Raw genomic sequence first — 22,593 nt, 5'->3', positions numbered from 1 at the left:
TATCTCCCTGTAACTACCTGAGTCTATCTTTACCTGTGTCTATCTCCCTGTAACTACCTGTGTCTATAAGAGCGTCTGCTAAATGACTTAAATGTAATGTAAATGTATCTTTACCTGTGTCTATCTCCCTGTAACTACCTGTGTCTATCTTTACCTGTGTCTATCTCCCTGTAACTCTGTCTATCTTTACATGTGTCTATCTCCCTGTAACTACCTGTGTCTATCTTTACCTGTGTCTATCTCCCTGTAACTACCTGTGTCTATCTCCCTGTAACTACCTGAGTCTATCTCCCTGTAACTACCTGTGTCTATCTCCCTGTAACTACCTGTGTCTATCTTTACCTGTGTCTATCTCCCTGTAACTACCTGAGTCTATCTTTACCTGTGTCTATCTCCTTGTAACTACCTGTGTCTATAAGAGCGTCTGCTAAATGACTTAAATGTAATGTAAATGTATCTTTACCTGTGTCTATCTCCCTGTAACTACCTGTGTCTATCTCCCTGTAACTACCGGTGTCTATCTTTACCTGTGTCTATCTCCCTGTAACTACCGGTGTCTATCTTTACCTGTGTCTATCTCCCTGTAACTACCGGTGTCTATCTCCCTGTAACTACCTGTGTCTATCTCCCTGTAACTACCTGTGTCTATCTTTACCTGTGTCCATCTCCCTGTAACTACCTGTGTCTATCTTTACCTGTGTCTATCTCCCTGTAACTACCTGTGTCTATCTTTACCTGTGTCCATCTCCCTGTAACTACCTGTGTCTATCTCCCTGTAACTACATGTGTCTATCTTTACCTGTGTCTATCTCCCTGTAACTACCTTTGTCTATCTACCTGTATATCCCTGTAACTACCTGTGTCTATCTCCCTGTAACTACCTGTGTCTATCTCCCTGTAACTACCTGTGTCTATCTTTACCTGTGTCTATCTCCCTGTAACTACCTGTGTCTATCTTTACCTGTGTCTATCTCCCTGTAACTACCTGAGTCTATCTCCCTGTAACTACCTGTGTCTATAAGAGCGTCTGCTAAATGACTTAAATGTAATGTAAATGTATCTTTACCTGTGTCTATCTCCCTGTAACTACCTGTGTCTATCTTTACCTGTGTCTATCTCCCTGTAACTACCGGTGTCTATCTTTACATGTGTCTATCTCCCTGTAACTACCTGTGTCTATCTTTACCTGTGTCTATCTCCCTGTAACTACCTGTGTCTATCTCCCTGTAACTACCTGAGTCTATCTCCCTGTAACTACCTGTGTCTATCTCCCTGTAACTACCTGAGTCTATCTTTACCTGTGTCTATCTCCCTGTAACTACCTGTGTCTATAAGAGCGTCTGCTAAATGACTTAAATGTAATGTAAATGTATCTTTACCTGTGTCTATCTCCCTGTAACTACCTGTGTCTATCTCCCTGTAACTACCGGTGTCTATCTTTACCTGTGTCTATCTCCCTGTAACTACCGGTGTCTATCTTTACCTGTGTCTATCTCCCTGTAACTACCGGTGTCTATCTCCCTGTAACTACCTGTGTCTATCTCCCTGTAACTACCTGTGTCTATCTTTACCTGTGTCTATCTCCCTGTAACTACCAGTGTCTATCTTTACCTGTGTCCATCTCCCTGTAACTACCTGTGTCTATCTCCCTGTAACTACATGTGTCTATCTTTACCTGTGTCTATCTCCCTGTAACTACCTTTGTCTATCTACCTGTATATCCCTGTAACTACCTGTGTCTATCTCCCTGTAACTACCTGTGTCTATCTCCCTGTAACTACCTGTGTCTATCTTTACCTGTGTCTATCTCCCTGTAACTACCTGTGTCTATCTCCCTGTAACTACCTGTGTCTATCTTTACCTGTGTCTATCTCCCTGTAACTACCTTTGTCTATCTACCTGTATATCCCTGTAACTACCTGTGTCTATCTCCCTGTAACTACCTGTGTCTATCTCCCTGTAACTACCTGTGTCTATCTTTACCTGTGTCTATCTCCCTGTAACTACCGGTGTCTATCTCCCTGTAACTACCTGTGTCTATCTCCCTGTAACTACCTGTGTCTATCTCCCTGTAACTACCTGTGTCTATCTTTACCTGTGTCTATCTCCCTGTAACTACCTGTGTCTATCTTTACCTGTGTCTATCTCCCTGTAACTACCTGTGTCTATCTTTACCTGTGTCCATCTCCCTGTAACTACCTGTGTCTATCTTTACCTGTGTCCATCTCCCTGTAACTACCTGTGTCTATCTCCCTGTAACTACATGTGTCTATCTTTACCTGTGTCTATCTCCCTGTAACTACCTGTGTCTATCTCCCTGTAACTACCTGTGTCTATCTCCCTGTAACTACCTGTGTCTATCTCCCTGTAACTACCTGTGTCTATCTCCCTGTAACTACCTGTGTCTATCTCCCTGTAACTACCCGTGTCTATCTCCCTGTAACTACCTGTGTCTATCTCCCTGTAACTACATGTGTCTATCTTTACCTGTGTCTATCTCCCTGTAACTACCTGTGTCTATCTCCCTGTAACTACCTGTGTCTATCTTTACCTGTGTCTATCTCCCTGTAACTACCTGTGTCTATCTCCCTGTAACTACCTGTAACTACCTGTGTCTATCTCCCTGTATCTCCCTGGAACTACCTGTGTCAGAGGCAGAGCAAATGACTAATCTTCATGTCACCGTCTGTCCCAACCTTTCTGCAGACCCCTTATTTCTGGCCTGTGCAGAAGTGGCCCGCTGAGGACATAGACTATGGTGGGTTTATCTTCTGTAGTGGCCCCTCTGAGGACATAGACTATGGTGGGTTTATCTTCTGTAGTGGCCCATCTGAGGACATAGACTATGGTGGGTTTATCTTCTGTAGTGGCCCCTCTGAGGACATAAACCCACCATAGTCTATCTTCTGTAGTGGCCCCTCTGAGGACATAGACTATGGTGGGTTTATCTTCTGTAGTGGCCCCTCTGAGGACATAGACTATGGTGGGTTTATCTTCTGTAGTGGCCCGTCTGAGGACATAACAGCTTTTTATTAAAAGAACTGAACACTGATTAACCAAAATAACAAAAAGAATGAACAAAAACACAAAACAACTACCCACAAAACCCATGTTGGAAAAAGCTACCTAAGTATGGTTCTCAATCAGAGACAACGATAGACAGCTGCCTCTGATTGAGAACCACACCCGGCCAAACAACAAAGAAATGCAAAACATAGAAAATGAACATAGTATGCCCACTCTAGTCACACCCTTGCCTAACCAAAATATTTTCAGCAAACTTAACGTGTAAATATTTGTATGAACATAACAAGATTCAACAACTGAGACATAAACTGAACAAGTTCCATAGACATGTGACTAACAGAAATGGAATAATGTGTCCCTGAACAAAGGGGGGGTCAAAATCAAAAGTAACAGCCATCATCTGGTGTGGTCACCAGCTGCATTAAGTACTGCAGTGCATCTCCTCCTCATAAAGACTAAAGGAGTTAATCAGGGTAAACTGGGATATGACTAAAGAGTTAATCAGGGCAAACTGGGATATGACTAAAGGAGTTAATCAGGGTAAACTGGGATCTGACTAAAGGAGTTAATCAGGGTAAACTGGGATATGACTAAAGGAGTTAATCAGGGTAAACTGGGATCTGACTAGAGTTAATCAGGGTAAACTGGGATATGACTAAAGGAGTTAATCAGGGTAAACTGGGATATGACTAAAGGAGTTAATCAGGGTAAACTGGGATATGACTAAAGGAGTTAATCAGGGTAAACTGGGATATGACTAAAGGGTTAATCTGATCTGACTAAAGAGTTGATCAGGGAAAACTGGGATCTGACTAAAGAGTTGATCAGGGAAAACTGGGATATGACTAAAGAGTTGATCAGGGTGATTTTTTTCCACAAATAGACAGGTATTTTCCTTTCCATGGTAGCAACATCTTATCTATTTTTTGCTAACTTTCTATTAAAATGTATTATTGTAGTGAGATAACTTCTTTCTTTCGGGATATGAATACTGAGTATGTCAACTTCAGTCAGACCGACCATTTTATTGGTAAACTACACGGTAATGTAAAAGTAATATTTTTTTTGTGTTCAGATAGTGACACAATAAACATTCTGAGTCACATGTTCAGATAGTGACACAATAAACATTCTGAGTCACATGTTCAGATAGTGACACAATAAACATTCCGAGTCACATGTTCAGATAGTGACACAATAAACATTCTGAGTCACATGTTCAGATAGTGACACAAACATTCTGAGTCACATGTTCAGATAGTGACACAAACATTCTGAGTCACATGTTCAGATAGTGACACAATAAACATTCTGAGTCACATGTTCAGATAGTGACACAATAAACATTCTGAGTCACATGTTCAGATAGTGACACAATAAACATTCTGAGTCACATGTTCAGATAGTGACACAATAAACATTCTGAGTCACATGTTCAGATAGTGACACAAACATTCTGAGTCACATGTTCAGATAGTGACACAATAAACATTCCGAGTCACATGTTCAGATAGTGACACAATAAACATTCCGAGTCACATGTTCAGATAGTGACACAATAAACATTCCGAGTCACATGTTCAGATAGTGACACAATAAACATTCTGAGTCACATGTTCAGATAGTGACACAATAAACATTCTGAGTCACATGTTCAGATAGTGACACAATAAACATTCTGAGTCACATGTTCAGATAGTGACATAATAACATTCCGAGTCACATGTTCAGATAGTGACATAATAACATTCCGAGTCACATGTTCAGATAGTGACACAATAAACATTCTGAGTCACATGTTCAGATAGTGACACAATAAACATTCTGAGTCACATGTTCAGATAGTGACACAATAAACATTCTCACATGTTCAGATAGTGACACAATAAACATTCTGAGTCACATGTTCACTCAGATAGTGACATAATAACATTCCGAGTCACATGTTCAGATAGTGACATAATAACATTCCGAGTCACATGTTCAGATAGTGACACAATAACATTCCGAGTCACATGTTCACTCAGATAGTGACATAATAACATTCTGAGTCACATGTTCAGATAGTGACACAATAACATTCCGAGTCACATGTTCACTCAGATAGTGACATAATAACATTCTGAGTCACATGTTCAGATAGTGACACAATAACATTCCGAGTCACATGTTCAGATAGTGACATAATAACATTCCGAGTCACATGTTCAGATAGTGACATAATAACATTCCGAGTCACATGTTCAGATAGTGACATAATAACATTCCGAGTCACATGTTCAGATAGTGACATAATAACATTCCGAGTCACATGTTCAGATAGTGACATAATAACATTCAGAGTCACATGTTCAGATAGTGACATAATAACATTCCGAGTCACATGTTCAGATAGTGACATAATAACATTCCGAGTCACATGTTCAGATAGTGACATAATAACATTCCGAGTCACATGTTCAGATAGTGACATAATAACATTCCGAGTCACATGTTCAGATAGTGACATAATAACATTCCGAGTCACATGTTCAGATAGTGACATAATAACATTCCGAGTCACATGTTCAGATAGTGACATAATAACATTCGAGTCACATGTTCAGATAGTGACATAATAACATTCCGAGTCACATGTTCAGATAGTGACATAATAACATTCCGAGTCACATGTTCAGATAGTGACATAATAACATTCCGAGTCACATGTTCAGATAGTGACATAATAACATTCCGAGTCACGTAGACAAGCTGATGATGTATTGGCCCAGTTTTCTGCACCAGGATGTGAGGTAAAGATGTGTTACATAACATGTGGTATACTTCCCCTCTCTCTCCCTAAAGCCGTCTACCTGGCCAGGAGAAACATCCGGAAGAAGGGGATGCTGGAGCCCTATGAGCAGGTACTATGGGTGGGGGGGGGTGCTAGAGCCCTATGAGCAGGTACTACGGGTGGGGGGGATGCTGGAGCCCTATGAGCAGGTACTACGGGTGGGGTGGGGGGTGCTGGAGCCCTATGAGCAGGTACTATGGGTGGGGTGGGGGGATGCTGGAGCCCTATGAGCAGGTACTACCGGTGGGGAGGGGGGGTGCTGGAGCCCTATGAGCAGGTACTACGGGTGGGGGGATGCTGGAGCCCTATGAGCAGGTACTACGGGTGGGGGGGTGGGGGTGGGGGGTGCTGGAGCCCTATGAGCAGGTACTACGGGTGGGGTGGGGTGGGGGGTGCTGGAGCCCTATGAGCAGGTACTACGGGTGGGGTGGGGTTTGGGGGGGATGGGGATGCTGGAGCCCTATGAGCAGGTACTACGGGTGGGGGGATGCTGGAGCCCTATGAGCAGGTACTACGGGTGGGGTGGGGTGGGGGGTGCTGGAGCCCTATGAGCAGGTACTACGGGTGGGGTGGGGTGGGGGGTGCTGGAGCCCTATGAGCAGGTACTACGGGTGGGGTGGGGGGCTGGAGCCCTATGAGCAGGTACTACGGGTGGGGTGGGGTTTGGGGGGGGATGGGGATGCTGGAGCCCTATGAGCAGGTACTATGGGTGGGGGGGATGCTGGAGCCCTATGAGCAGGTACTACGGGTGGGGTGCACATCTTAAATAAATCCCATGTACTATGACAGTGAAGTGCTGTTGTCTCAGCTAGCTATCTCTGGATAAGAGCGTCTGCTAAATGACATGTTAATGTCAGGTACAGTAGCTGTCTCACCCACAGGGCTATAGTGGTGGTTTAAGGGCTGGTGTTGGTTATATTCTGTTTTCTGGGGGTTCTTAAGCAGGATTGAGGAGATATATATTTCTTTACACATGTATCTGTTCTTTCAGCGTCGGGGGATTTTGTCGTCTAACTATTTGACTTTTAGTTATTTTAGCCAAACATCTGTTGTTTTCAACAGCAACACTACGACAATCTCCACAAATGGATGAACCCCAAGTGGGATTTCATCGTGATGCAGGCTACAGAGCAGTACAAGTATGTATCCCTGTTGTCTGAAGACTGGATTTGACCGCTGTTTATGTGTCGGTAGGGACCACACACTGTGCAGGCTTTTGATCCAGACCAGCATTAACATGTCTGATTGACCTAATCAAGAGCTGTGTGATTATTTTAATCAGATGTGTTAGTGCTTGGATGAATAAAAGCCTGCACACATTGTGGGTCCCCAAGACCAGGTGTAATACAATAGTGACCTGTCTCTCTTTGTCTCCGGTATCTACCTCCTTTCCTCTGTCTGTTTCTCCTGTCTGTGTTCTGACTGTTTCTGTCTCCTGTCTGTCTGTCTGTTTCTGTCTCCTGTCTCTCCTGTCTGTGTTCTGACTGTTTCTGTCTCCTGTCTGTCTGTCTGTTTCTGTCTCCTGTCTCTCCTGTCTGTGTTCTGACTGTTTCTGTCTCCTGTCTGTCTGTCTGTTTCTGTCTCCTGTCTCTCCTCTCTGTGTTCTGACTGTTTCTGTCTCCTGTCTGTGTTCTGACTGTTTCTGTCTCCTGTCTGTGTTCTGACTGTTTCTTTCTCCTGTCTCTCCTGTCTGTCTGTCTCCCTGTTTCTGTCTCCTGTCTGTCTGTTTCTGTCTCCTGTCTGTCTGTCTCCCCTGTTTCTGTCTCCTGTCTGTCTGTTTCTGTCTCCCGTCTGCCTGTCTCTCCCATGTCTGTCTGTTTCTGTCTCCCGTCTGCCTGTCTCTCCCATGTCTGTCTGTTTCTGTCTCCCGTCTGCCTGTCTCTCCCATGTCTGTCTGTTTCTGTCTCCCGTCTGCCTGTCTCTCCCATGTCTGTCTGTTTCTGTCTCCCGTCTGCCTGTCTCTCCCATGTCTGTCTGTTTCTGTCTCCCGTCTGCCTGTCTCTCCCATGTCTGTCTGTTTCTGTCTCCCGTCTGCCTGTCTCTCCCATGTCTGTCTGTTTCTGTCTCCCGTCTGCCTGTCTCTCCCATGTCTGTCTGTTTCTGTCTCCCGTCTGCCTGTCTCTCCCATGTCTGTCTGTTTCTGTCTCCCGTCTGCCTGTCTCTCCCATGTCTGTCTGTTTCTGTCTCCCGTCTGCCTGTCTCTCCCATGTCTGTCTGTTTCTGTCTCCTGTCTGCCTCTCTGCCTCTCTGTCTGTCTGTCTGTCTGTCTGTCTGTCTGTCTGTCTGTCTGTCTGTCTGTCTGTCTGTCTGTCTGTCTGTCTGCCTGTCTGTCTGCCTGTCTGTCTGTCTGTCTGTCTGTCAGGGCTAATAAAGAGAGGAAGAAGCCAGACAGAGTGGTGTTGGACTGTCAGGAGAGAGCCTACTGGATAGTACACAGGCCACCAGTGAGTACAGACCCACCAAAGTGTTTGTGTGACAGGATATTGTTGCTGTCAGCCCATGAGCTCCATAGCGACTAGTCCCGCTCTCTCTCCATTCACCGTGACTCTGTTTCGTGATGGAATTGACTCTGACCCCTCCGTAAAGTCTGATGTGGTAGTAAACAGCTCGGAGGCCAAGTGTATCCTTTATGTTATTTACTGTGGAACTCACTTGACTAGGGACTACAATGGGGCGTCTCTGCTAAACGGCCACATGACTAATGACAAGTTAAGTTCACGGTCATAACACTACGCAGAATACTCCAGTGATAGTTGTATCACCCGCTAGTGTTAATACGCATCACATAGGAACTATATCAGGTCACATCTTCCCTCCTCTAAGTCTGTAGACCTCAATACGATCTGAATGAGACCTCTATGAGACCTGAATGAGACCTGAATGAGACCTGAATGAGACTTGAAAGAGACCTCTATGAGACCCCTATGAGACCTGAATGAGACCACTATGATACCTGAATGAGACCTGAATGAGACCAGAATTAGACCTATGAGACCTCTATGAGACCTCTATGAGACCTCTATGAGACCTCTATGAGACCTCCTCTATGAGACCTCTATGGGGCCTCTATGAGACCTGAATGAGACTTCTATGAGACCCCTTCTATGAGACTTCCTCTATGAGACCCCTATGAGACCTGAATGAGACCACCCCTATGAGACCACTGAGACCTGAATGAGACCTGAATGAGACCTGAATGAGACCTGAATGAGACCTGAATGAGACCGGAATTAGACCTATGAGACCTCTATGAGACTTCTATGAGACCTCTATGAGACCTCTATGAGACCTCTATGAGACCTCTATGAGACTTCTATGAGACTTCTATGAGACCTCTGTGAGACCCCTGTGAGACCTCTGTGAGACCTCTGTGAGACCTCTGTGAGACCTCTGTGAGACCTCTGTGAGACCTCTGTGAGACCTTTGACACCTCTATGAGACCCCTATGAGACCCCTATGAGACCTATAAGACCTCTATGGACCTCTATGAGACCTGAATGAGACCTGAATGAGACCTCTATGAGACCTGAATGAGACCTGAATGAGACCTGACTGAGACCTCTATGAGACCTCTATGAGACCTCTATTGACCTCTATTGACCTCTATTGACCTCTATTGACCTGAATGAGACCTCTATGAGACCTCTATGAGACCTGAATGAGACCTCTATGAGACCTCTATGAGACCTCTATGAGACCTCTAGGAGACCTCTAGGAGACCTCTAGGAGACCTCTATGGGACCTCTATGGGACCTCTATGGGACCTGAATGAGACCTCTATTGACCTCTATTGACCTCTATTGACCTCTATGAGACCTGAATTTGACCCCTATTGACCTCTAGGAGACCTCTAGGAGACCTCTAGGAGACCTGAATGAGACCTCTATTGACCCCTATGAGACCTGAATGAGACCTCTATGAGACCTCTATGAGACCTCTATGAGACCTCTATGAGATACCTGAATGAGACCTGAATGAGACCTCTAGGAGACCTCTAGGAGACCTCTAGGAGACCTCTAGGAGACCTCTAGGAGACCTCTAGGAGACCTCTAGGAGATCCCTATGAGACCTCTAGGAGATCCCTATGAGACCTCTATGAGACCTCTATGACACCTCTGAGACCTCTATGACACCTCTGAGACCTCTATGAGATCTGTAATGTTATTACATGACCAATAATAACAAGTTTCTCTCGTCTGTCAATGACACAATACTACGTTCCGTTTCAATAACAAAGTCATTTTTCCCCCATCAACGGTTCCTGTTCTTTCTTTCAACATAACAGTCTCATTCTTTTCAGTCTTTCAACTTGAACTAAAGGCTGCTGGGTGGACTACCAGTTTCCTGCATAGAGATGTTGAGTGTTATTGTGTCTCTCTGTCTCCATGAGGCCGTGGTCCAGACAGAACAGCAACAGCAGCAGAGCTACAGCCTCATCCAGAACTAGAGGTCTACTGGGATCGATCCAGTCTGTATTACACACGGCTGTCAGTCAACCACTACATGAGAACTAACAGGGGTCGTGGGTCGAAACATCTTTTTGGGAGGGGGGAGACATCGCCAAGGACTATGTGTGATGTAATAGAACACAGGGAAAGTGATACGAGGTGTTTTTAGGACATGGGGAAAAATCAAACCTGTTACTCAGTTCAGGTAGGCCTCCACACTGCAGTAGGAAACTAAGAGGGCTGCTTGACAACACTGAGGAAAATCAAACCTGTTACTCAGTTCAGGTAGGCCTCCACGCTGCAGCAGGAAACTAGGAGGGCTGCTTGACAACACTGAGGAAAATCAAACCTGTTACTCAGTTCAGGTAGGCCTCCACGCTGCAGCAGGAAACTAGGAGGGCTGCTTGACATCACTGAGGAAAATCAAACCTGTTACTCAGTTCAGGTAGGCCTCCACGCTGCAGCAGGAAACTAGGAGGGCTGCTTGACAACACTGAGGAAAATCAAACCTGTTACTCAGTTCAGGTAGGCCTCCACGCTGCAGCAGGAAACTAGGAGAGCTGCTTGACAACACTGAGGAAAATCCAACAAAAAGGTTTACTAGGAAAAACTTCCCAAATGGACTAATTAGAGGAGCATGTTCAAGTAGCTTCCTATTGGTTCATTCTTCCCCCCTCCTCTCCCCTGTAACTATTCCCCAGGACGTTGCTGTAAATGAGAATGTGTTCTCAGTCAACTTAAGGGTTAAATAAAAAACAATTAAATACAAGTAATACAATGTTCTCATTCAAAATGAACAATGATTGAGGATGTTGGTGCCAGATCTGTTTGGAAAACATTGTTATGCTCATCCAGTTCCTTACCCAGGGGTCTGAGCTCCAGTTCCTTACCCAGGGGTCTGAGCTCCAGTTCCTTACCCAGGGGTCTGAGCTCCAGTTCCTTACCCAGGGGTCTGTGCTCCAGTTCCTTACCCTGGGGTCTGTGCTCCAGTTCCTTACCCAGGGGTCTGAGCTCCAGTTCCTTACCCAGGGGTCTGTGCTCCAGTTCCTTACCCAGGGGTCTGTGCTCCAGTTCCTTACCCAGGGGTCTGTGTCTGTTCCTTACCCAGGGAGATAATATGTTGAGTTACAGCACATCATACTGACTAAACAGGTGCTTGTTGTGTCCACAGCGTCGGACACACAGTGCCATGGACTATGGTCTGGACCGCCTCATTGACCCCAATGCAGAGGAGGTAACAGGTGAGTACTGTGCTCTCTGAGACATTTCCCTTGGAAAACAGAGTGGGTCCCAAATGCACCCTGTACATTATACACTGAGTGTACAAAACATAAAGGACACCTCCTGATATTGAGTTGCCCCCCTTCCTTTGCTCTCAGAACAGCTTCAATTCGTCAGGGCATGGACTCTACAAGGTGTTGAAAGGGTTCACAGGGATGCTGGCCCATGTTGACTCTACAAGGTGTTGAAAGCGTTCCACAAGGATGCTGGCCCATGTTGACTCTACAAGGTGTTGAAAGCGTTCCACAAGGATGCTGGCCCATGTTGACTCTACAAGGTGTTGAAAGCGTTCCACAGGGATGCTGGCCCATGTTGACTCTACAAGGTGTTGAAAGCGTTCCACAGGGATGCTGGCCCATGTTGACTCTACAAGGTGTTGAAGCGTTCCACAGGGATGCTGGCCCATGTTGACTCTGAGGTGTTGAAAGCGTTCCACAGGGATGCTGGCCCATGTTGACTCCAATGCTTCCCACAGTTGTGTCCAGTTGGCTGGATGTCCTTTGGGTGGTGGAACATTCTTGATACACACAGGAAACTGTTGAGGGTGAAAAACCCAGCAGCGTTGCAGTTCTTGTCACAAACCGGTGCACCTGGCACCTACTACCACACCCCGTTCAAAGTCACTAATATGTTGTCTTCTCATTCACCCTCTGAATGGCAACACAGACACAATCCATGTCTCTATCGTCTCAAGGCTTAAAAATCCTCCTTTAACCAGGTCTCCTCCCCTTCATCTACACTGATTGAAGTGGATTTAACAATTGACAGGGGGGGGGGACAGTGCCCATGCAGATCGGGGATGGGGGGAGGGGTGGGGGTGTTTGAGGATACATCAGTTTCTAACACCATGAACACAGACATTCACACTGCTGACCAAATTACACAAGATTCTACTTCTGTGTTGCAGAAGTTAGATGTAATGTGCTGAAATTCTTTCCCTTGTCATATTTCAATTTGACATTTTTGTAATTTACCAGATGTTCTTATCCAGAGAGACTTACAGGCACGATTAGGGTTAAGTGCCTTGCTCAAGGGCAGATTTTCCCCCTAGTTGACTCGGGATTTGAACCAGAAACCTTTCTGTTACTGGCCCAACACTCTTAACCGATAGGCTACCTGCCACCTCATCACCCCACCAGTCTGAGATGAAGAGATGTGGGAGAGTGGAGTAGAGAGTAGAGAGTAGAGAGTAGAGTAGAGAGTAGAGAGTAGAGAGTAGAGAGTGAAGGGAAAGTTGAGAGAGAGGAGAGAGAGAGAGAGAGAGAGAGAGAGAGAGAGAGAGAGAGAGTGAAAACCACCTGCTTCTCAGAGCTCTAAGAACATTACTGAGGATTAGCAGGGAGGCTACTAGACTACAGTTCTCTCTACTAGACTACAGTTCTCTCTACTAGACCACAGTTCTCTCTAATAGACTACAGTTCTCTCGACTAGACTACAGTTCTCTCGACTAGACTACAGTTCTCTCGACTAGACTACAGTTCTCTCGACTAGACTACAGTTCTCTCGACTAGACTACAGTTCTCTCGACTAGACTACAGTTCTCTCGACTAGACTACAGTTCTCTCGACTAGACTACAGTTCTCTCGACTAGACTACAGTTCTCTCGACTAGACTACAGTTCTCTCGACTAGACTACAGTTCTCTCGACTAGACTACAGTTCTCTCGACTAGACTACAGTTCTCTCGACTAGACTACAGTTCTCTCGACTAGACTACAGTTCTCTCGACTAGACTACAGTTCTCTCGACTAGACTACAGTTCTCTCGACTAGACTACAGTTCTCTCGACTAGACTACAGTTCTCTCGACTAGACTACAGTTCTCTCGACTAGACTACAGTTCTCTCGACTAGACTACAGTTCTCTCGACTAGACTACAGTTCTCTCGACTAGACTACAGTTCTCTCTACTAGACTACAGTTCTCTCTACTAGACTACAGTTCTCTCTACTAGACTACAGTTCTCTCGACTAGACTACAGTTCTCTCTTACTAGACTACAGTTCTCTCTACTAGACTACAGTTCTCTCTACTAGACTACAGTTCTCTCTACTAGACTACAGTTCTCTCTACTAGACTACAGTTCTCTCTACTAGACTACAGTTCTCTCTCTCTCTCTCTCTACTTCTCTTTTTCAACCTCTCTCTCAATTCAATTCAAGGGGCTTTATTGGCATGGGAAACATATGTTAACATTGCCAAAGCAATGTCTCTCTCTACTAGCCTACAGTTCTCTCTCTCTTCTCTCTCTCTCCCTCTTCTCTCTCTCTCCCTCTTCTCTCTCTCTCCCTCGTCTATCTCTACTTCTCTCTCTCTCTCTCAATTATATTCAAGGGGCTTTATTGGCAGGGGAAACGTGTTAACATTGCCAAATCAAGTGAAGTAGATGATAAACAGAAGTGGAATAAACAATGAAAATGAACAGTAAACATTACACTCACAAAAGTTCCAAAATAATATAGACATTTCAAATGGCATATTATGTGCAAATTGTTAAAGTACACAAGGGAAAATAAATAAACATAAATATGGGTTGTATTTACAATGTTCTTCACTGGTTAACCTTTTCTCATGGCAACAGGTCACAAATCTTGCTGCTGTGATGTCACACTGTGGTATTTCACCCAGTAGATATGGGAGTTTATCAAAATTGGATTTGTTTTCTAATTCTTTGTGGATCTGTGTAATCTGAGGGAAATATGTCTCTCTAATATGGTCATACATTGGGCAGGAGGTTAGGAAGTGCAGCTCAGTTTCCACCTCATTTTGTGGGCAGTGAGCACATAGCCTGTCTTCTCTTGAGAGCCATGTCTGCCTACGGCGGCCTTTCTCAATAGCAGGGCTATGCTCACTGAGTCTGTACATAGTCAAAGATTTCAACACCACAGGCCTTTTCTGGTTGGAGGGTTTTGTATTTTCTCTCTTTCTCTGCTCTTCATTTGACCGTTTGTTCTGTTGTCTCTTCCTTCAGATTCCATCACATCCTTCACCTGTTGTCGAGAGGATTGTTTACACACACACACACACACACACACACACACACACACACACACACACACACACACACACACACACACACACACACACACACACACACACACACACACACACACACACACACACACACACACACACACACTTTCTGCCTTACCATGCAGATTTATCTTCTTGTGGTGTAGCCTGTGACTGTGGTGTATGTTGTGACTGTGGTGTAGTGTGTGACTGTGGTGTAGTGTGTGACTGTGGTGTATGTTGTGACTGTGGTGTAGTCTGTGACTGTGGTGTATGTTGTGACTGTGGTGTATGTTGTGACTGTGGTGTAGTCTGTGACTGTGGTGTATGTTGTGACTGTGGTGTAGTCTGTGACTGTGGTGTAGTCTGTGACTGTGGTGTAGTCTGTGACTGTGGTGTAGTCTGTGACTGTGGTGTATGTTGTGACTGTGGTGTAGCCTGTGACTGTGGTGTATGTTGTGACTGTGGTGTAGTGTGTGACTGTGGTGTAGTGTGTGACTGTGGTGTATGTTGTGACTGTGGTGTAGTCTGTGACTGTGGTGTATGTTGTGACTGTGGTGTAGTCTGTGACTGTGGTGTAGCCTGTGACTGTGGTTTAGCCTGTGACTGTGGTGTAGTCTGTGACTGTGGTATATGTTGTGACTGTGGTGTAGCCTGTGACTGTGGTGTAGTGTGACTGTGGTGTAGCCTGTGACTGTGGTGTAGCCTGTGACTGTGGTGTAGCCTGTGACTGTGCTGTAGCCTGTGACTGTGGTGTAGCCTGTGACTGTGGTGTAGCCTGTGACTGTGCTGTAGCCTGTGACTGTGGTGTAGCCTGTGACTGTGCTGTAGCCTGTGACTGTGCTGTAGCCTGTGACTGTGGTGTAGCCTGTGACTGTGCTGTAGCCTGTGACTGTGCTGTAGCCTGCCTTCGAGAGGGATTGTGTGTGTGAGAGTGCTGTAGCCTGCCTTCGAGAGGGATTGTGTGTGTGAGAGTGCTGTAGCCTGCCTTCGAGAGGGATTGTGTGTGTGAGAGTGCGTTAGTTGTGACTCTAGATAGCAGTGGAACAGAAGAGCTCTGCCTGTAATAACAAGCTGTTCTTCTCCCCTGGGTTTTCAGGTGTTGACCTTCGACGTGGTCAGGAGAACCGTAAGACATCAGACATACTTCTGCACTGGAATACCTGAATAACCCAATGCACTCACGTTTATGTGTTGGTGTAGAAAATAGATTAAGTACAGAAATTACAGACATATCATGTATCTCCCCTTCCTCTCCTCTCCCCTTCCTATCCTTCCTCTCCTCTCCCCTTCCTCTCCTCTCCCCTTCCTATCCTTCCTCCTCTCCCCTTCCTCTCCTCTCCCCTTCCTATCCTTCCTCCTCTCCCCTTCCTCTCCTCTCCTCTTTCCTTCTCTCATTCTCTCCTCTTTCCTTCTTCTCGTCTCTCTTCTCACTCCTCCTCCTTATTTCCACCTCTCCCCCTTATTTATCCCCCTCTCCTCCTCCTTATTTATCCCCCTCTATCCTCTCCTCCTCCTTATTTATCCCCCTCTATCCTCTCCTCCTCCTTATTTATCCCCCTCTATCCTCTCCTCCTCCTTATTTATCCCCCTCTATCCTCTCCTCTTCCTTATTTATCCCCCTCTATCCTCTCCTCCTCCTCCTTATTTATCCCCCTCTATCCTCTCCTCCTCCTTATTTATCCCCCTCTATCCTCTCCTCCTCCTTATTTATCCCCCTCTATCCTCTCCTCCTCCTTATTTATCCCCCTCTATCCTCTCCTCTTCCTTATTTATCCCCCTCTATCCTCTCCTCTCTCCTTATTTATACCCCTCTATCCTCTCCTCCTCCTTATTTATCCCCCTCTATCCTCTCCTCTCCTCCTTATTTATACCCCTCTATCCTCTCCTCCTCCTTATTTATCCCCCTCTATCCTCTCCTCCTCCTCCTATTTATCCCCCTCTATCCTCTCCTCCTCCTTATTTATCCCCCTCTATCCTCTCCTCTCCTCCTTATTTATACCCCTCTATCCTCTCCTCTCCTCCTTATTTATACCCCTCTATCCTCTCCTCCTCCTTATTTATCCCCCTCTATCCTCTCCTCCTCCTTATTTATCCCCCTCCTATCCTCTCCTCCTCCTTATTTATCCCCCTCTATCCTCTCCTCCTCCTTATTTATCCCCGTCTATCCTCTCCTCCTCCTTATTTATCCCCCTCTATCCTCTATCCTCTCCTCCCCCTTATTTATCCCCCTCTATCCTCTCCTCTCGTCCTTATTTATCCCCCTCTATCCACTCCTCTCTCCTCCTTATTTATCCCCCTCTATCCTCTCCTCCTCCTCCTTATTTATCCCCCTCTATCCTCTCCTCTCTCCTGCTCCCCAGAACATTTTCCTTACACAAGCCCTAATGAGGTCAGCTGTCAAATCGTCTGTGTCCCTCACAGCGTAAGTCCTTCTCAATACACTTCACACATTCATTGATTGATTGGTTGTGTTTGTGTGTGATCATTTGATGAATTGATTGGCTGAATGACTGACTGACTGATTGGCTGACTGACTGACTGACTGACTGACTGACTGACTGACTGACTGACTGACTGACTGATTCACTGACTGACTGATTGACTGACTGATTCACTGATTGACTGACTGGCTGACTGATTGACTGACTGACTGACTGAGACCAGCAACCTGTTCAGAAATGTAAGACCCTTCCAAAATAAAATAAACCCCAACGTCACAGTATAACGAGAGAAGTTATTTTATTGTATATATGATTATTTTTGGGATGAAGATTCACAACGTTTATGTCCCCTCTGTTCTCCTCAGCTTTGTCAAGTTTGTGACAACCCACCACAATCACGACCCGTTCCTGACAACCCCTGTCCCCAGCAACCCCTGGATAACGGACAGTGATGAGTTCTGGCAACTCAACTCAAGAAGGTAATTTCTGGCAACTGAACTCAGGTGCACAGTTTTGTTCCGGATCAGTAGAAATACACGATTCTACTGATCAAAGTCTTGATTGAAGATCATGATGATTTAATTAGAATCTCTCCTCCCCCTCTCTCTCTCTCTCTCTCCCCCCTCTCTCTCTCTCCTCCCCCTCTCTCTCCTCCCCCTCTCTTTCTCCCCCCCTCTCTCTCTCCTCCCCCTCTCTTTCTCTCCCCCTCTCTCTCTCCTCCCCCTCTCTTTCTCTCCCCCTCTCTCTCTCCTCCCCCTCTCTCTCACCTCTCCCTCTCTCCTCCCCTCTCTCTTTCTCTCTCCTCACCTCCCCTCTCTTTCTCTCCCCCTCTCTCTCTCCCTCCCCCCTCTCTTTCTCCCCCTCTCTCACCTCTCCCTCTCCTCCCCTCTTTTCTCTCTCCCTCTCTCCCCTCTCTCCTCCCCCTCTCTCTCTCTCCTCCCCCTCTCTTTCTCCCCCCTCTCTCTCACCTCTCCCTCTCCTCCCCTCTCTCTTTCTCTCTCTCCTCCCCCCTCTCTCTCTCCCCCCCTCTCTCTCTCCTCCCCCCTCTCTTTCTCCCCCTCTCTCACCTCTCCCTCTCCTCCCCCTCTCTTTCTCCCCCTCTCTCACCTCTCCCTCTCCTCCCCTCTCTCTTTCTCTCTCTCCTCACCTCCCCCACCTCTCCCTCTCCTCCCCTCTCTCTTTCTCTCTCCTCACCTCCTCTCTCTCCTCCCCCCTCTCTTTCTCCCCCCTCTCTCACCTCTCCCTCTCCTCCCCTCTCTCTTTCTCTCTCCTCACCTCCCCTCTCTGTCTATCCTCCCCTCTCCCTCCTCTCTCTTTCTCTCTCCTCCCTCTCGCTCTCTCCCTCCCCCTCTCGCCCCCCTCTCCCCCCTCTCGCCCCCCTCTCTCGGCCCCTCTCCCCCCTCTCTCTGCCCCCCCCCTCTTCATCAGTGTGGACATCCCCACTAAGTTGAGTGTGGAGCGTTGGGTCTTGAGCTTCTGGGAGCTGATCAGTGACCCACGAGGCAGAGTCGACTTCAAGCTCTTCCTCAAGAAGGAGCACAGTGGTCAGTACACACACAAGCCCTAATGAGGTCAGAGGTCAAATCGCTCCCGAGTGGCAGAGCGGTCTAAGGCACTGCATCTCAGTGCGAAAGGCGGCGCTACAGACCCTGGTCCAATCCTGGGCTGTATCACTACCGGCCGTGATCGGGAGTTGGGCGGCGCACAATTGGCCCAGGGTTTGGCCGGGTTAGGGGCGTTTGGCGGGGGTAGGGTTTGGCGGGGTAGGGTTTGGCCGGGTTTGAAAGGGTTAGGGTTTGAAAGGGTTAGGGTTTGAAAGGGTTAGGGTTTGAAAGGGTTAGGGTTTGAAAGGGTTAGGGTTTGAAAGGGTTAGGGTTTGAAAGGGTTAGGGTTTGAAAGGGTTAGGGTTTGGCCGGGTTAGGGTTTGGCCGTCATTGTAAATAAGAATGTGTTCTTAACTGACTTGCCTTGTTAAATAAAGCTTCAATATTTATTTTTTTAAACGCAGTTTCCTCAATTTGTTTTTCCTTGATTCCTTGTGTCCTATTTCCTTGCCTCCTCAAAGCATTAATAGCTCCTCCAACAGAGGACGCAAGGAGGAAAGGTTCATCCCAAATGGAACCCTATGTAGTGCACTAGGGAATAGGGAGCCATTTCATTTAGGAAGCACCCTATGTAGTGCACTAGGGAATAGGGAGCCTACGGTTTACCTTGCATGCTATGCAGCTCAAGTGTGTGTGTGTGTGTGTGTGTGTGTGTGTGTGTGTGTGTGTGTGTGTGTGTGTGTGTGTGTGTGTGTGTGTGTGTGTGTGTGTGTGTGTGTGTGTGTGTGTGTGTGTGTGTGTGTGTGTGTGTGTGTGTGTGTATCTATGTGTGCGCGTGTGCGTGTATCTATGTGTGTGTGTATCTATGTGTGTGTGTGTGTGTGTGTGTGTATCTATGTGTGTGTGTATCTATGTGCGTGTGTGTGTATCTATCTATGTGTGTGCGTGCAGCGGAGAACATGGCGTTCTACGAGGCAGCTGAGGAGATGAGGTGGGGAGCAGCGTCTGCCATACCAGAGAAATCCCAGTTCATCTTCAAGTGAGTTACACTGGAGAATGTGTGAGACAGAGAGAACCTTAACCTCTGTGTGTGAGACAGAGAGAACCTTAACCTCTGTGTGTGAGACAGAGAGAACCTTAACCTGTGTGTGTGACAGAGAGAACCTTAACCTGTGTGTGAGACAGAGAGAACCTTAACCTGTGTGTGTGACAGAGAGAACCTTAACCTCAGTGTGTGTGACAGAGAGAACCTTAACCTCTGTGTGTGCGGGTGTCTATGTGTGTGCGGGTGTCTATGTGTGCGGGTGTCTATGTGTGCGGGTGTCTATGTGTGCGGGTGTCTATGTGTGCGGGTGTCTATGTGTGCGGGTGTCTATGTGTGTGTGTGCCTCTGTGTGCCTCTGTGTGCCTCTGTGTGCCTCTGTGTGTCTGTGTGTGTGTGTGTGTGTGTGTGTGTGTGTGTGTGTGTGTGTGTATCTATGTGTGTGTGTATCTATGTGCGTGTGTGTGTGTGTGTGTGTGTGTGTGTGTGTGTGTGTGTGTGTGTGTGTGTGTGTGTGTGTGTATCTATGTGTGTGTGTGTGTGTGTGTGTGTGTGTGTGTGTGTGTGTGTGTGTGTGTGTGTGTGTGTGTGTGTAGCACCTTCCTGAAGCCTGGAGCTCCTCGATGGATCAACATCGATGGTCGTACCATGGGGCTGACAGTGAAGGGTCTGGTTGTTCCTCACCGCTACGTGCTGGACGCTGCCCAGACACACATCTTCCTGCTCATGAAGAAGGTGTGTGTGTAGAGTTAGTCCCCCCTAACAGAGGGGTCAGGCTTATTCGTCACACCAGTTCCTCTGTAACACAACTAAACACACAGTACACCGAGCAGGATAATATGAAGTTATGTGTCGTGACGCACGTCCGTTTCAGACCGTCAGAATGAGGAATTGTCTCTAAAGTTTGTAACTAAGAAGTATTTGTGTGCCGGGTTCCAAAGGAAATATCTTGCAGAGGTTCTGCAGATAAAATACATTAAAACTACAGGGTTTTATAACGTCCCCTCCTCTGTCTCTGTCCCAGGATACCTTCTACCGGTCCATAAAGACATGTTTTATAATGTCCCCTCCTCAGTCTCTGTCCCAGGATACCTTCTACCGGTCCATAAAGACATGTTTTATAATGTCCCCTCCTCTGTCTCTGTCCCAGGATACCTTCTACCGGTACCTCAAGTCTCTGGTCCATAAAGACATGTTTTATAATGTCCCCTCCTCTGTCTCTGTCTCAGGATACGTTCTACTGGTCCATAAAGACATGTTTTATAATGTCCCCTCCTCTGTCTCTGTCCCAGGATACGTTCTACCGGTACCTGAAGTCTCCGGTCCATAAAGACATGCAGAAGAGGGCTCTGGTCCCGGCGCCCCACGTCTTCACGTAAGACTGCAGGATATTCTGCACCTCCACCATATCATTGTTTATTGGACTGAAACATTCACCTGTCTACCAAGCCGTCTCCACCAAGCCGTCTCCACCAAGCCGTCTCCAGTTTATAGAGCTGGTGTCATGTGTTGTTGTTGCATCACTCTCCTTTTACAAGAGACAGTCAGCTGGTCTTGGGGGGGGATCATGGAAATTAAACAACAGCAGTGGTCTTGATGTGCAATATGAGTCTGATCATCTACTCACCTCTTTTCTCCCCCTCTTCTTCCTCCTCTCTCACCACCCCTTCCCCTTCTCTGTCTCTCTCTCTCCCCCCTCTGTCTCTCTCTTCCCCCTCTGTCTCTCTCTTCCCCCTCTGTCTCTCTCTTCCCCCTCTGTCTCTCTCTTCCCCCTCTGTCTCTCTCTTCCCCCTCTGTCTCTCTCTTCCCCCTCTGTCTCTCTCTTCTCTCTCTTCCCCCTCTGTCTCTCTCTTCCCCCTCTCGGTCTCTCTCTTCCCCCTCTCTCTCTCTTTCCCCCTCTCTCTCTCTCTTCTCTCTCTTCCCCTCTGTCTCTCTCTTCCCCCTCTCGGTCTCTCTCTTCCCCCTCTCTCTCTCTTCCCCTCTCTCTCTCTCTCCCCCTCTCTCTCTCTCTTCCCCCCCCTCTGTCTCTCTCTCCCCCTCTCTGTCTCTCTCTCACCCCTTCTCTTTCTCTTCCCTCTCCCTCCTCTCCAGTGATGCCCAGTTGGAGGCCAATGTGAGGAATCGTAACCCAGGCATCAGCCCCATCCTGCAGTGGCAGCAGGAGGAGGAGGAGAAGGCAGCAGCAGCTGTTGCTGCCAGGCCCATTGACGTCAAAGCCATGGTGGCCACCAACAAGCTGGACAGGAAGTAGAGAGAGCCCAGGGCATCATGGGAAATGGAGTTTAATATACATGCGGTTGTTCATCTAATATATATTTGGTTTCCATGGAGATGGTGTTACATAGGAGTACTTTATGTCCTAAATATTGGACTTATTAGCTACTGTTTTAATGGAGATATTGGTATTTTATAGAATCATTTATGTCCTCGACCACTGATGTCAAGCCAGTACGGATTGGTTGAATGAGGAAATAAACTACTGTCTGTCGAGTACCTGTGTTGTGTTAAGGCCATTTACTGAACTGAGAATGAATCTGCTGATGATTAAAATCTACTTCAGTTCAGATGGACAGAGAACAGGGACTGTCTGTAGGGGCCCTCTGCTACACAACACACTACTACACAACACACAGAGAACAGGGACTGTCTGTCGGGGCCCTCTACTACACAACACACTACTACACAACACACAGAGAACAGAGACTGTCTGTAGGGGCCCTCTGCTACACAACACACTACTACACAACATACTACTACACAACACACAGAGAACAGGGACTGTCTGTAGGGGCCCTCTGCTACACAACATACTACTACACAACACACAGAGAACAGGGACTGTCTGTCGGGGCCCTCTACTACACAACACACTACTACACAACACACAGAGAACAGAGACTGTCTGTAGGGGCCCTCTGCTACACAACACACTACTACACAACATACTACTACACAACACACAGAGAA

General features: G+C 46.8%; 1 protein-coding gene across 3 annotated transcripts in view; it reads left to right on the top strand.

Annotated features, from left to right (window-relative positions):
- Window positions 1–22,093, top strand: part of LOC124020485 (regulator of G-protein signaling 9-like) — a 28,985-nt gene extending 6,892 nt beyond the window's left edge. Inside the window, exons 5-17 of one of the 3 annotated variants that reach the window (XM_046335733.1) lie at window positions 2,707–2,758; window positions 5,872–5,930; window positions 6,926–6,999; window positions 8,223–8,304; window positions 11,480–11,542; window positions 15,696–15,725; window positions 16,960–17,021; window positions 17,406–17,519; window positions 18,469–18,584; window positions 19,536–19,623; window positions 20,223–20,361; window positions 20,919–21,001; window positions 21,718–22,093. In XM_046335733.1, the coding sequence (XP_046191689.1) occupies window positions 2,707–2,758; window positions 5,872–5,930; window positions 6,926–6,999; window positions 8,223–8,304; window positions 11,480–11,542; window positions 15,696–15,725; window positions 16,960–17,021; window positions 17,406–17,519; window positions 18,469–18,584; window positions 19,536–19,623; window positions 20,223–20,361; window positions 20,919–21,001; window positions 21,718–21,877 (1,122 nt within the window). In that variant the 3' untranslated portion in view covers window positions 21,878–22,093. Of the gene's footprint in view, window positions 1–2,706; window positions 2,759–5,871; window positions 5,931–6,922; window positions 7,000–8,222; window positions 8,305–11,479; window positions 11,543–15,695; window positions 15,726–16,959; window positions 17,022–17,405; window positions 17,520–18,468; window positions 18,585–19,535; window positions 19,624–20,222; window positions 20,362–20,918; window positions 21,002–21,717 lie in introns of all 3 variants that reach the window. The other 2 variants (XM_046335732.1, XM_046335734.1) reach the window with 2 other exon arrangements.
- The last annotated feature ends 500 nt before the right edge of the window (window positions 22,094–22,593 follow it).

This window comes from Oncorhynchus gorbuscha, unplaced genomic scaffold (genome assembly GCF_021184085.1).
Source record: "Oncorhynchus gorbuscha isolate QuinsamMale2020 ecotype Even-year unplaced genomic scaffold, OgorEven_v1.0 Un_scaffold_831, whole genome shotgun sequence".
NCBI lineage: Eukaryota > Metazoa > Chordata > Actinopteri > Salmoniformes > Salmonidae > Oncorhynchus > Oncorhynchus gorbuscha.
This window is presented reverse-complemented; position numbering and strand designations above follow the sequence as displayed.